This window comes from Sparus aurata, chromosome 13 (assembly GCF_900880675.1).
Source record: "Sparus aurata chromosome 13, fSpaAur1.1, whole genome shotgun sequence".
NCBI lineage: Eukaryota > Metazoa > Chordata > Actinopteri > Spariformes > Sparidae > Sparus > Sparus aurata.
Window position 1 is genome coordinate 24,190,614 of NC_044199.1, and position 13,722 is coordinate 24,204,335.

General features: G+C 43.2%; 1 protein-coding gene across 3 annotated transcripts in view; it reads right to left on the reverse strand.

The window, feature by feature from the left end:
• clmpa (CXADR like membrane protein a) overlaps nt 1–13,722 on the reverse strand; it is a 190,376-nt gene that overhangs the window by 11,205 nt on the left and 165,449 nt on the right. For all 3 annotated transcript variants that reach the window (XM_030438533.1, XM_030438534.1, XM_030438535.1), the window contains 2 exons: nt 10,291–10,458; nt 6,759–6,881 (listed from right to left, as the gene is read on the reverse strand). In XM_030438533.1, coding sequence (XP_030294393.1) covers nt 6,759–6,881; nt 10,291–10,458 — 291 coding nt within the window. The remainder of the gene's footprint in view (nt 1–6,758; nt 6,882–10,290; nt 10,459–13,722) is intronic.

A 13,722-nucleotide genomic window follows, 5' to 3' on the forward strand; every position in this document is an offset into this window, starting at 1 on the left:
CTAACGCATACAGTAGGCTACATGCATCCACACATAATTGAATTCATTCTGAAAGACTGGGTATGTATTATCAACAATTTACTATAAGCAACACAATTTATCAAATTAACAATATATTATAAGCAACACAATTTATCAAATTAACAATATATTATAAGCAACACAATTTATTATAAGTAACAATATATTATAAGCAACATTCAATCATCAGTATCAGCATCCCTAGAAATAACGCACAATTCTATACTGCAGTATACACCTCCAACAAGAGACTGCCATCAAAAAGCCACAAATAATGCTCAGAACAGCACCAAACATCAGCAACAGTACAAATAGGGTCTCAGCACAGTCAGTTTTCTGAGGTTGCTAAAACTACGAGCTAGGCGTCTGCTACCTTGATCCCACTCGGTGTCACGTGTGTTAGACCATGAATTAAACTTACACCGGAAAATCCCTTTAAGTTTTGCAATTTTGTGTCTTGTTGTATGTTAACAAACACAAAAAAACGACAACATGATATAGGCATCGGCCATTGAAAAACCCATATCGGGTACTCTTTAAGATGACCATGAATTAACTATACTGTCATTTGCATATAGCAATTGACTTTATGAATTTCAATTGTTTATATCAGGGCTTTGCATGTTGGCTGATATTTACCTAACTTTCTGTCCCTCCAGTCTAACCAAGGATGCCTGTTTTTAAATTCCCTAGCTTGACTCTCAGTCCACAAGGCTGGCCAGTTCTCACGTAAAAGAAACAAGGAGATATACAGTGGGATGAGAGCATTGTATTCTGTTGACTAACGTTAGCGGACACACACATACACACACACCAGGGATGGAAATTCACTTTTTTGTCCACCTGCCACTGTGGCTGGTAAATTCTAAAATCTACCAGCCACTCAACATTTTTACCAGCCACTTTTATATTTAAGCATTGATGTGTACAGTACAATGCCTAGAAATATATTTTTCTTGTACATGGCATGCACATAGTACTTCCCAATCAGTAGCCTACTTGTTAGAGTTGATTATTCAGTAATTATGTGATACCAATGAAAGATTACTGGTTGAAACTGTTCAAGGGTCATCTACTAAGCCGTGAAATAACATGAAATGAAGTCTGAATAGACAAAGTGGTTCAAAATGAAGGTTAGATGGTTAGAAATCGATATCAATATTTCCCTGCAACTTACAGGAATGTCCAAATTTCTAATTATTTCATATGTTCAACTGTGCTGGACCCACACAAAGGAAGTGGAAGTTGCATCATTAGGTGATTAGGAGGTTAGTAACATATAACAATATCTACTTGCAACCATAGAATTTACTGTACTTAATTATTCCCTATGTTCAACCGTTACGATGTAACGCCACATTTTAATTTACTTCCGTTCTTGTAAACTCCGACAAAAGAGTAGCCAGCTCAGCTGACCGGAGCGTGGAGTAATAATTCGTGGCAGTGAAGAGTTCAAGTGAGGGCTTGCTATGAGTAGAACGGCCAAGATGGTCTTTTGGCCGATTTCAAATATGTGCAATATTTTAATTTAGAATAGTTTTTGTATAATTGTCAAAGGCGGTACGGAAGATGGCCAGTGGCGGTCTTCTATAACATCCTCGACCTCGCTGGGATAAATGCCCGCATCTCATTCAAGTAGCACCAGCAGCAGGAGAGCCCGGAGCAAAGTCCTGCAGCAGCTGGCAGAGGAGCTGAGGACAGAATACATGGAGGGGAAAGCGGCCGCGGCAGTCGGCACAAGGTGGGCAGCAGCGGAAGCAATCACAGCAGCAGCCAGGGCTGCCTTAACCTAATGTTAGGCCCCGGGGCTGAGAGGTTTTGTAGGCCCTCCATCCCCTCGATTTATAGAGTCTCATTTTAAAAAAGCGTAACATCTAGGTAATCTACATCACAAAATGCAGTAGTTTCTTTCGAGACATACAACAGTGAATTTTCCCTCTTTGAGCCAGAAAACACCAAAATATTGTTATTAACATATCACTGAGCCCACTTGAGCATAAACACAACACGCTTTTTTTAACAACCACACACAGCAACTTATGGTGATAATAAAACCAAAATGTGTGCAAATATGATTTCAAACGATATTATGAAAAACATCACCAACCATCATCTGTCTGCACAAACATTGATAATAACTAATAACAGCATAAGCGAAGAACAGCAACAGATCAAAGTAGAAGCCTCTCTCTGGCCTCAGGGGCCCTGTCAACCAATGACATGCGCCTGCACAGACACACTCCATTCAGCCCATGGATAGCAACATGGCCAAATGCCAGGTGCCAAAAAGATGAAACTGAGCAACATTTATAAAAGGTTTGCAGTATAATCTTAAAACACAATTTAATTTGCGGAAACAAAAATATATTCTGTGTTCAATAAATATATTTGCATGTTTGCTTGTATGCATTTTAAGGTGCAATAATAACCTTTGCGCTCTCACAGACTCTTGCTGGCTGCGCTGCAGATCACTCACTCTTGCTCTTCGCCTGCACACTGGCTCAAGCTAGCACTGCGTTAACAACAGCTAATCTGAATTTAGGCTCTGATCTCTAAGTCTCCCACTGGGTTGACTTTGTGGCACATTTATATGACTGTGCCAACTTGAGCGAGTATTCGCCATCATTGCTGCACTCTGTCCTCTGCAGCGGCGCTGTTACGCGAGTCTCCGAGTGACACCTCCATCACGATACAAGTCCAGCAGGCTCCACATTGATATAGTAAATAGCTACCCGCAGTGGCTCCACCTTGCTGAGTCGTTTGTCTTTCAGCTCCTGCGGCAGATGCTTTCTGAGCCGCGCGTGGCCTTCATTTATGCAGCGCACTCGAGCCGCTCCTTTTGCGGATGAACGCAGGCTCGAAGGAGTAATCACACACGCCGAGGAGTCCGTGAAAGGAGAAATACGATAACCGTGTGTGAGGTAAACTCTGGCCGATTACGGGGCCGAGGTATGCGGCGTCCAGGTGAAAGGGCAGTCCGAGTCGGAGCGCATCCTTGTTGTGCGCTCCGGTGTGGAGAAGTCATGGAGAGCAAGCGTGGACATATGAAACAGGCTCCACTAACGCCTCTCTATTAATTAAAAAGGATAGAACATGCTTGCATGGGGTGTGATCCGGGGCAGAGAAGTAGCCCTATCTCTCTCATCAAGATACAAATTGTTTGCATAATGTTCCGACGACACTGTGAATTATTGATACTGGTGCAGTGCCCGTAAGAAAAGTGTATTCCTATAAAAAAAGTGGAAGGTTAAGGAGCTTTTTCATGGATGGCCAAATGAGGCTGTGTTTGAAGGTGGGGCGTCAGGGATATTTAGGTTTGTTGTGAAATCCGATATTCCAGGGTATAATTGGCCGGTTTGGACTATTTTTGATTTTGCCATTATATTTCACCTTAAAAACTATTTACTTGGTGTCATTATTTTCAGCACAACCTCACATGTGTGACTGTACAGTTATTTTTTTTATTTTGACATACTGTATTAACACAATGGACCTAAAATAAAAAAAAAAACCCAAATAAAATCCGAGTAGAAAAAGTTAGATTTTTTTTACTGTGAAAACCACAAATATGTTTAACAAACTTTTTTTTTTTTTTTTTTTTACTTATAATACAAATATAAATTGTTGTTTGCTAAATTTGTGCATACATTTTAAACATTTACGAAGTTATATGTAACTATTTACATTTAAATGCAGGCAATGCTCAGGTCTGCCTGAGCTCCTTCAGAGCTGGACTGCCTGCTCCACATTCAGCTTCTCCTCGTTGTTCTGACTCATTAAACAAAAAACCGACTCCACTACACACTAAACACACTACACCAAACACTACATAACACACTAACTACACACTCCAAACACGCTAAACGTCACAAATCTCTCAACTCTCAGTATCGCTGTCCGACCGTCGTTGCATGTCAATCATCCGCCTACGTCCCTCCCACAACTTCCTGTTCCTCAACAACCAAACTTGCTGCTTGGACACATTCGTGACAAAAGCCCGTTTTACCGTTTCTTCCTGCACCAGACACAAAGCAAACCTGACAGCAATGTTCGCGAAAAAGCGTGGCGGACATTATTTACCCTAGGTCCGGTTTTGGATGTGCCGATGCGTCCGGTCCGTCGCCTCGGGAGATGCCGGGTAGATGCGGAAAGCAGCTAGCTGCTAGCTAGCGGCTAGCTACACACGAACATCCACAGATTCCGATTCCACTTTGTTGTCCGCGCGTCTCCGGATCTCCTCAGAGTGCTGGACTCTTTTAGTCTCATTAATCCACAGCAGTCAGTTTAGATGCACAGAACAGAACAGAACGAGACCGAACCGCCGGCAAAATCCCGGTCCAGCTCACGCCGCTGCAGGTATAAATCCCCTTGTTTCTTCAGGTATGTCGTGGGCTTGAGCTCTGCAGTGATTGGCTCTGGTGCGCATGTGGCCAAGCTCTGCAGTGATTGGCTCTGGTGCGCACGTGACTGTGGTGGCTCCGGTGGACAATGCTCGCGAATTTGTAAAGCATTTATGAAATAATTTATTAACAGTATCATTGCAGTCCAAACAAATGTGAAATCACACACCATTGTGCTGATCCTGATCCGCAGAGATATTTGACTAACACACACACACACACACAGACAGACAGACAGACAGAGATTCCCTGCTTTTATAGAGAGATTTGGAAATTGACTGGCATTGAGTGAGGCCTGCGGGCCGCCAGTTGCCCCTGATCTAGACAAACATCTAAGCAAATGTGCATTTTCAATACAGCACTTTCTTACCTTTTTAGAAGTGAATCATCTGGTCTTGCCGACATGATAGCATCTTTACTTTGACAGGACTCCGGTCCCATTTTCGCCCAATAAGCGTGCACTTTTGCGTCAATATTGTTTCCCCAGCGGCCAGGGTCACTGTTACATGGGTCATTTGACTAGTCTCCCCCTGACTGCTTTGCAGCCTGGTCCTCTCTCTGGGGCCCGAGTGCTCCCCCCTCCTCCTCCCCTCCACTGCTGCGGGCGGTCCCCTGCTCCTCTCCAGCTACATCCACCTACGCGGCCTGCGGCTCCTCCGCTCCCTCCGGTGTGTGAGATAGCGAGCTTCCCCTGGTGCTGGCTCCATCTTCAGCAGCAGCTGGTTTAAAAAAACTTTGGGATCCTCTTCAGTAATTATTTTTCGCGCAACTCTTTATAATACGTTTTTTTCTTTTCTGGGCACAACTCTCAAACGTCCTCCCCGACATTTTCCATAGGGACACACCCCAAAACTAACTATAGACATTCTGATAGGTCAGCCAACGGGCCATAGGCTATGGGGCCACGTGGGTCACTCCTAATTTGGATCAATCAGCAGCCACGTAACGTGCGATTAGAGTGATTGACAGAAAACCTGACAAGTTACAAAACAATATGATCTTTTCAGCTCATCGTGAACCTGAACTTGGGAGGCCCCTGAACTTGTGAGGCCCCTGGGCTTCAGCCCAGGTAAGCCCGTGCATTAAAGCAGCCTTGGCAGCAGCAGACACGGACACGGAGGCAGTGCCGGTCCGAAAGAGCTGCAAACGGAACCAAACGTCGGACACTTAAAATGCCACAAGCCTGTGTGTTGTAACTGTGCGAGGAGAGCGGAGGTCATCTGTAGACTGTGACCAGCGGAGCGCATATGAATGGAGGGGAAAAGAGGAGACGCATTCCCCTGCAAAATGTATTGTATTGCAGTTATTTACCCGGTATTTGCGAAACAAAATCACTGAAGTTCACGTTCTGCCACAAAACTATATTATTACGGATCATTGCACATTTTTAAGTGGGTATACAGAAATCCTGGAGTTTTCTTAGTGGGTATACGGCGTATACCTGCGTATCACGTAGACTACACCACTGCGTGTGCTGTAAGTTTCGTACTTCTGTTTTGAGACGCTGCTGCTGTGTGAGAGGCTTTCACATGAGATCATCGTGATGATGAGACTCCACCTGCGCGAACCGCGGACTCACTGAAGTTACTGTGAGTGACTACTGTGCACTCGGGTGGCTGTAATTAAAGGCAAGCCCGCTACGCTGACCGGGCCAGGGGCACAGAGGCCACTGTGGCTGTACGATGAGTTTTTTTTTTCACGATGCATCAAGGCCAAAGTGCGGGGCAACAGCGGCCATGGCCACCGTGAAATTCCCACCCTGCATGCAGTCAGTGCATTGTCTCTTTATTGAAACATCATCTGATCGGCCTGATTTGATCTATTTTGAGAACTCCGGTCAAAACCGATAGGGGCATTATCGGCTGATTGCGATCGGTTGCCGATCACGGTGCATCTCTAGTATCCTTTGTTTCTGCATTCACACATCAGTAGGCATTATTTGTTCCCACCCCTCAACCCCCTCACCCCGTCATTAAGAATATTAGATATTCATTTGATGCTGTGTCATTGTGGCAGCTCTGGGGTTTCTTTTTCAAAAAAAGTTTGTATAGTATCTCCAGATTCTATGAGCAAATGGGCAGCCCTCTAAGTTCTGATCCCTACTGGTTTACTGGTTGAATAGGTGAAGAAAACGCTGTTTTTCTGGAGCTGATCATTTAGTTTTAACACCATTAAACACAAAATGAGACTGAATGTTGGACCCAGGAAGGGGTGGATTATGTTCTCCAAGTGCTGGACATGTGCAAGAGGGACAACACCACTAGCAGTAGCCTGGAATCCCGTGCCTTTACTCATAGAATCTGGTGTTACAGTACATAAATAATGTTTTCCACTCACAATGCATCTTGACCTCCACTGTGCAGCTCTCCTCGCCCACATCATTGCTGGCTGTACATTTGTAGACCCCAGTGCTGTCCTTGGTCAAGTTCTTCAAAGTCACAATCTCTGGGTTTTTCAAATCTGATAGAACCAACAAAGAGAAAAAAGGAATTTAGTGTATTCTTGTCTTGTATTGTAGTTTAAAATAGACTGTAATGAAATACATTTTTGTACTTTTGATTTAAGAGAAATTACGCAACAGTTGAAAAAGACTATCCTTTAAAACTATCTATTATTTTAAGGATATATATATATATATATGTGTGTGTGTGTACATAAGAAGAGAAAGCATCTAGAAAAAGTCAAACAGAAGAGAGAAGGAGATCCAGAGTCTGAGGAATGAGATAAAGTAATTCAACATGCATTTGAAGACAGTAAGTGATGGAGAGAAAGAGGGTAGCCAAGATCTGACAAGTGTGTTCTCAGAACCACTGCACAGAAGAAGAGCAGAAATAACTCAGAAACTAAGGAGGAAGGAAGCCAAGAGAGTACAGTTTATAAGAATCCTAATTAGAGTCCAGAATTGCTTTTATTGATAGTAAGTTACATGTAGAAGAAATTGTTCTTGGGTCTGTACAAAACAACAAACAACATTAAAAGTAAATAAAAGACATAAGGGTCTCAGGGTCGTTGAGGTGTGCAGGCTTGGCAGTCTGCCCTTGTCCCTGGCAGTGTCAGCATCAAACCAGATGGGGATAGAGGAAGTGGGGATGGACACGATGATGGTGGTCCATGACTCAGAGAAAAGTTTTCCCAGCCTCACAGACTGCCTTCTCTCAGACAGGAAGTCTGTGAGTTGGGCACGCTCAGATGGGAGAGCTTGCTCTGTAGCAGAGCCAGGATGTTGTTGAAAGCAGAACTGAAGTCCACAAACAGCATCTCGGCATACATTCCTGGGGATTCCAGATGCTGGAGGATGTAGTGAAGGGCTATATTCACAGCATCACCTACAAGACCTGTTGGCTCTGTAGGCGAACTGCAGGGGGTCCAGTATTTGTAATGGATTTGAGGTGGGAAAGAACAAGGCGCTCAAAGGGCTTCATAAGCACAGAGACCAGGGCGACGGGCCTGTAGTCAATAAAGTCCTGTGGTCCTTGGCTTTTGGGGGATGGTGATAATGGTTTCCCCTAGGCCCTGCTCATAACAATTAGGGGCTCATCCGGTATCTGAATGTCCATGAGGTGAGGTAGATGTGGTTCAGTTTTTGTGTCTGTATTAGTGGCCTTAAGGTAAACGTAGTGGTCAAATCATTTGTTAAATAATTTGTTGTTGTTGCTGCATGTTAAGTTGTGTTTGTGACTGAGCACACTGAATAGATAGCTGCTGGGCAAGTTCAAGAATCTGCCACTTTATTATTTTGCCTTTCTTTCTTTTGGTGGTGATTTTGAGTGGGGGCATCCTTCAGTGTATTGCAGTTGACTTCATTTCAGGTCGTCAGTGATTCACTGAGGTCAGCGTTTAAAGACACCTCGAGCTCGGCAAGCTACTGAGGACTAGCTAGGTGAGTTAGCCATTTTTGAAGGCAGGTAAAGTTTTAGTGTCTCTGCAGTTTGATTCCCTTTGCACATAAATCGGGTTTTGTGTAAGATGGCTACTTTTGTTTTGGTCAGTTAAGTAACATTGTGATGTGTTGTTGTAATTAATACTTTTGTGTGCAGTAATTTGTAGTTGTGACCTTTTGATTGTTGAAACTGTACTCCAATTTTGTTGGGTCACTTATGGTTGCACTAGGTGTTGGCTGCCAACATTTGTGTGTAGTGGTGACTAAAGAGTGACGCCTTTTTGAGTGGTGTTCGTTGCAGTCCACTTTTGGTGTGGTCACATAGGCATTACTGCTTTACTGTATTTAATTACAGTTAGTGTTGTTTAGGATGGTGTCACTCCACAGATCAGTGCATCTTGAGTGGTGGTTGTGGCTTCCCAGTTTATCCACTGATTTTATTCCTGGGTTACTATCTCAATTACAGTAATATGTGTGGTTGGAGACCACAAGGTGTCAATTTTCTGGCAGTTTACTTGTTGTGTTGGGTCTGTGTGCTACTTTTAATGGATGACAGTAATGTTGTAGCCTAACTACTTGTTGTAGCCCTTTCGTTTTGTGGCTGTTGCACTCTGTTGCTGTTTTGTAGTGTGTGTGTTAACACAGTAATTCTGTATTTGGTTTTGTGTTTTCTCCTCATGGTGATAGCTATTTTGTTAGTGGGACTGATTTTCGCCTGTGCAGAAGAGGGTTACTTTTATGTAGACTATGTGGTTCAGCATGACGGGGGGAATTGTGATAGATTAAGCACCCCATTGCATCTCTGAAATTGAACTTTAGGAGAGAAGTGTTCAAGGGTGCAGGTGTTAGGACCCCAGAGGTTGTTTAAACATTTCTGTTATATGTACTTTAATTGCCTCTGCTTAAGTATCCCTCTGTTGCCTGAGTGTGTGTGTAATCGGTTCAAGTGTGTTTGATTGTAGGTTGTCCAGGGAACCAATTGGTTCCAGCATCGAAGCCAGAAGTTTAAAGGGTGACTCTTCCCAGTTCCTGTGGGCTGTCCTCTCTCAGCCAGACTGCCAGTATATCTGTTTGTGTTCTAGATGTGTTTTTAAATAAAACTTTTAAAAATGCCACTTCTGGTTCTTGGGGAATGGGAAGAGGGGAGTCTCATTTTCATGTTGCACCAGGGTTTCCCCTGAGCCCTGCTTGTAACACCGGAGACCGCTGATCCACACAGTGCTTCAAAGTAGATGAGACACAATCAGCTGCTTTGCGGATGTGATTAAGTGGACCATGGTTGAAAAGCAGGGGCTCCTGCTGAGGTGGGGGAATTGGAAATCCTGGGCTGGAGCTCATGAAGGGTGATGTTTTTGCATCAACCTAGGTTGTTAGGGATTCAGTTCCACAAATGTTGGACTGTGTGGTGATTTCAGCGCTATGAGTTTACTGCTTGTTGTTCCGACAGTCTGCTGTCTCAAGCTGGACAGAATCCCTGTCTATTCCAATTCGTCTACTAATTCTGCTTTGTCTGACTACTTTTTTTTACTTATAAGTACATACTTACCTCCATACACTTAAACATCTGTATATATAAATATATATATATATATTTATATTTTTGAACTTTTGAATTGGAATAGACAGGGATTCTGTCCAGCTTGAGACAGCAGACTGTCGGAACAACAAGCAGTAAACTCATAGAGCTGAAATCACCACACAGTCCAACATTTGTGGAACTGAATCCCTAACAACCTAGGTTGCATGACAAGCCTTAGTATTGTGCTGAGAGAGCTGATAAAGAGAAAGATTGAGCTGATGGTTAGGGTTACAACAAGTCTGTGTTGTGTGGTAACACATTGCTTATTATTATCATTGTCAGTATATTTTTTGTCCGCTGTAGCATTTTGTTGGTATTGCAGTTTTACATTTTAAACATACATGGATCAGAGTTAAACTCGGTATAACTGACAGGCAGACACATATTTCCCGGTATGTGAAATGACTTACCTATCAGAGCAAGTGCAGGCAGCTTGCCAACATACTTGCCCTTGTCTGTTACCCTCTCCCACTTGTAGTAGATGGGATCAGAGCCATCAGCAGACTTGCAGCTCATCTTAACATCACTGCCCTCCAAAAGCTTGCCCTCCATCCAGCACCGTGGCTTTGATGGCTTCACTGCAGATGGATAATTGGATAGAAACACAAATACAAATATCCTGACATATTTTTTCCACCCTTTTCCAGTGAATATCGTAAAAAGTATCAAGTATCATTCATCAATGCAGAGGGATGCGGAGTTTGTAAGGCTATGCATTGAATGGCAAGAAAGATATCAGTTATGGACAGTGTTGGGGTCGGTACGCAAAAAATCTGTTACACATTACGAAAAATTATGAAAAAGAACTGCATTACTTATTTACTACCTGTAGAAAAAAAAATGTTACACTACAGGTTTAGCTTAGTTAAAATATATGACTGTAGCCCTTGGGCCTCATTTATGAAACTGCGCATAGCATTTGTGTCAAAAAGTTTGTGTACCAACAAAGCATTGGAAGATCTTACAGACAAAAATGTACAGACATTACAACAGCAGAACAACCAAAGTCAGCATCTACCCATTCACACACATTCATACATCGGTGGCAGCAAGGCCGGATTACCCATTGGGCTTTATGGGCACAGGCCCAGGGGCCCACGTGCACCTGAGGCCCAACGAGCGCCAGCACCTCCGCGAAAAAAAAAAAGACATGATTTTTGTCCATTTAATATCACGGGGGGCAATGGCGAAATTTAAGTTGCACATAGTGAAAGCACTACACCCTAATTTATTTTAAAACCGATTATTATTGTCATTACTGCTATTTGTATAATTTCTACAAGTCACTGTTTAAAGGGATATTCCGGTGTAAATTTAATCCATGGTCTAACACACCGTGAAACTGTGTTAGACTCCCTCTCGAGAGATCAAGTTAGCAGACCGCTAATTTACGGAGTTTTATCAACCTCAGAAACGACCGAACGACAACAATACATTGCATTAAATGGGTCCAAATATAAACCGCCACCAAAAAGCCACAAATAATGCTCAGAACAGCACCAAACTTCAGTAGACAGTACAAATAGGGTCTCAGCACATAGTCTGGGGCATCTAACCTCCGCTAGCTTAGCTGGATTTCTACTGAAAAGCTGACCAAATTTACCACTCTTCTGCAGCAGCTTCCTGTTGACGGGAAGTCCCGACGACTCGATTACCGAGTGCAGTAGAGTTCCGCGGCTCATGGTTGAAAATGTATGATTATGACTCCATGGAAAATCAATCAAAGTTCATATGTGTCTTACCTGCCAGTTTATAACAGTTATTATCGAGAGCGGACAGGGACAAGAACGGAATTGAGCATTTCTAATCGCACTCGGTAATCGTCGCGTCGGGAGTTCCCGGACCCGGAAGCTGATGGAGGAGAGTTGAAGTCTGTTTTTAGCTTCCCAATAGCTTCCCTAGCTAAGCTAGTGGAGGTTAGATGCCCCGGACTATGTGCTGAGACCCTATTTGTACTGTTGCTGAAGTTTGGTGCTGTTCTGAGCACTATTTGTGGCTTTTTGGTGGCGGTTTATATTTGGATCCATTTACTGCAGGGAGTAAAACACAGTTTCACGGTGATTTAGACCATGGATTAAACTTACACCGGAATATCCCTTTAAGTTGAGTGACAGCGACCCCCCCGCCCGGACGTCGCCGCTTCCCGGGCCATGGACTAGCGCTCGCTGCGCCCTCTCTCTTCCTCACGGGGGAGGTTACGGGGCCCCCTCGCCCCTGGCGCGACTGTCGACTGGGGCGAACTGTCATCAGTGCGCCCCAACCCCGTCGCGTCACGTAAAAATGCAGCGATGTCGGCACCCCACCCGTCATCCCATTAAAAGGCTGCAACAGGCGACTCATCGAGCCGAAGTGAAGTAAGTTTCAGTTTGGATATTCGGCGGTTATTCATTCGGGTCCAGCCGGCCTTACTGAGGTTTGCCCAGTGTTAGCAGCAGGAGGACGGTCAGCTCACTTCCCAGAGCCTCACGCTGAATCCCTGGAAACCGATCTAGGGACCGTCATTCAATCACTATAAATATATTAATTAGGGCCGGGACTTTAACACGTTAATTACGATTAATTAATTACACAAAAAATAACGCGTTAAAAAAATTTACGCATTTTAATCGCACTAATTTTTGCACCGCGGAACGTTTCTCACTGGATGAGTTTCAGGGGTACCGATTATACTGGAGCACCAACAAACGTTCATGCATAGCGTTCATGCAGTGTTGGGCAGTAACGTCGCTACAGGTAGCGGCGTTACTAGTTTAACTACATTTCTCAGTAGCGTGGTGGTAGCGTCGCTACTTTCTGAATGAAATAGCTTTTCAGTAGCTTAGCTCTTTTATTGACCAAGTAGCACAGTAGCGTCCACACAAGCTACATTTTTATAAACACCTCTGAAGTTCAGCGCAGCGGAGCTTTCTGTTGCGGTCTGAAATGAAAGGATAAGTCGGTGATGCCACCGCCACACATGGCCGTGTATGTGGAGCCGACAGAAGCACTTCCGTATGACGGTGACACCACGGACTAATCCTTGCATACAACGTCTCTGCTGCACGGGAATACAGACAGGTTAGCTTCAGTGAGTTACGTTACTTGATGGAAAGATGGCAGAGGGTGAGGAGGACGGAGACGAGTTGATCCCGAGGGATGCAAAAGACAAACTTGAATAATAAACAAATACAGTAACAGAGAAACATTACTCTGAATTGTTACTTTTGTAATTTTTAACCAGCACAGGATACAGCAAAAATGCAATTTCTACAAAACCAAAGTATGGTGATTAGTCAAAATGATGAGCTTAAAATGCATGTAGATATAGCTACTACTACAGAGTGGGCCTAATAAAAATATCACTTTTGAAACTGCCAGTTATATGAGACACTGGTTGATGGATAGAGTACTTTATTCATCTCAAAGGGAAATTAAAGTGTTACAGCCACTTGACATAAATCAAAATCCAAAAACAATGAGGTAGGTAAAAGAAACAAATACAATTAAAGGCTGAATTATATACAATAACTAAATAGACTAACTCAAATATCAAATATAAATTATAAAGCTGAAACTAGAAGACAAGAGAACCTTAACGAAAACTACAACTATAATATACTATTTGCTGTTTAATTATGTTAATATGCTACAGTGTAGGACACTGTCCATTAGTGTAAGTCAGGTGGATATTGCTGTGGTAGCAAGGTGAATGACTGTCCATGGATGTTAGAATTAAGTGTGCATTGATAGTTGAATAATAAAATATACAAAATAGTGAAAGCACAAATTATTGTTTAATAATTGCTTATCTGTCTGATTGATAATTTTATTGATCACTGAGATAGCTTTGACTTGGAATGAAG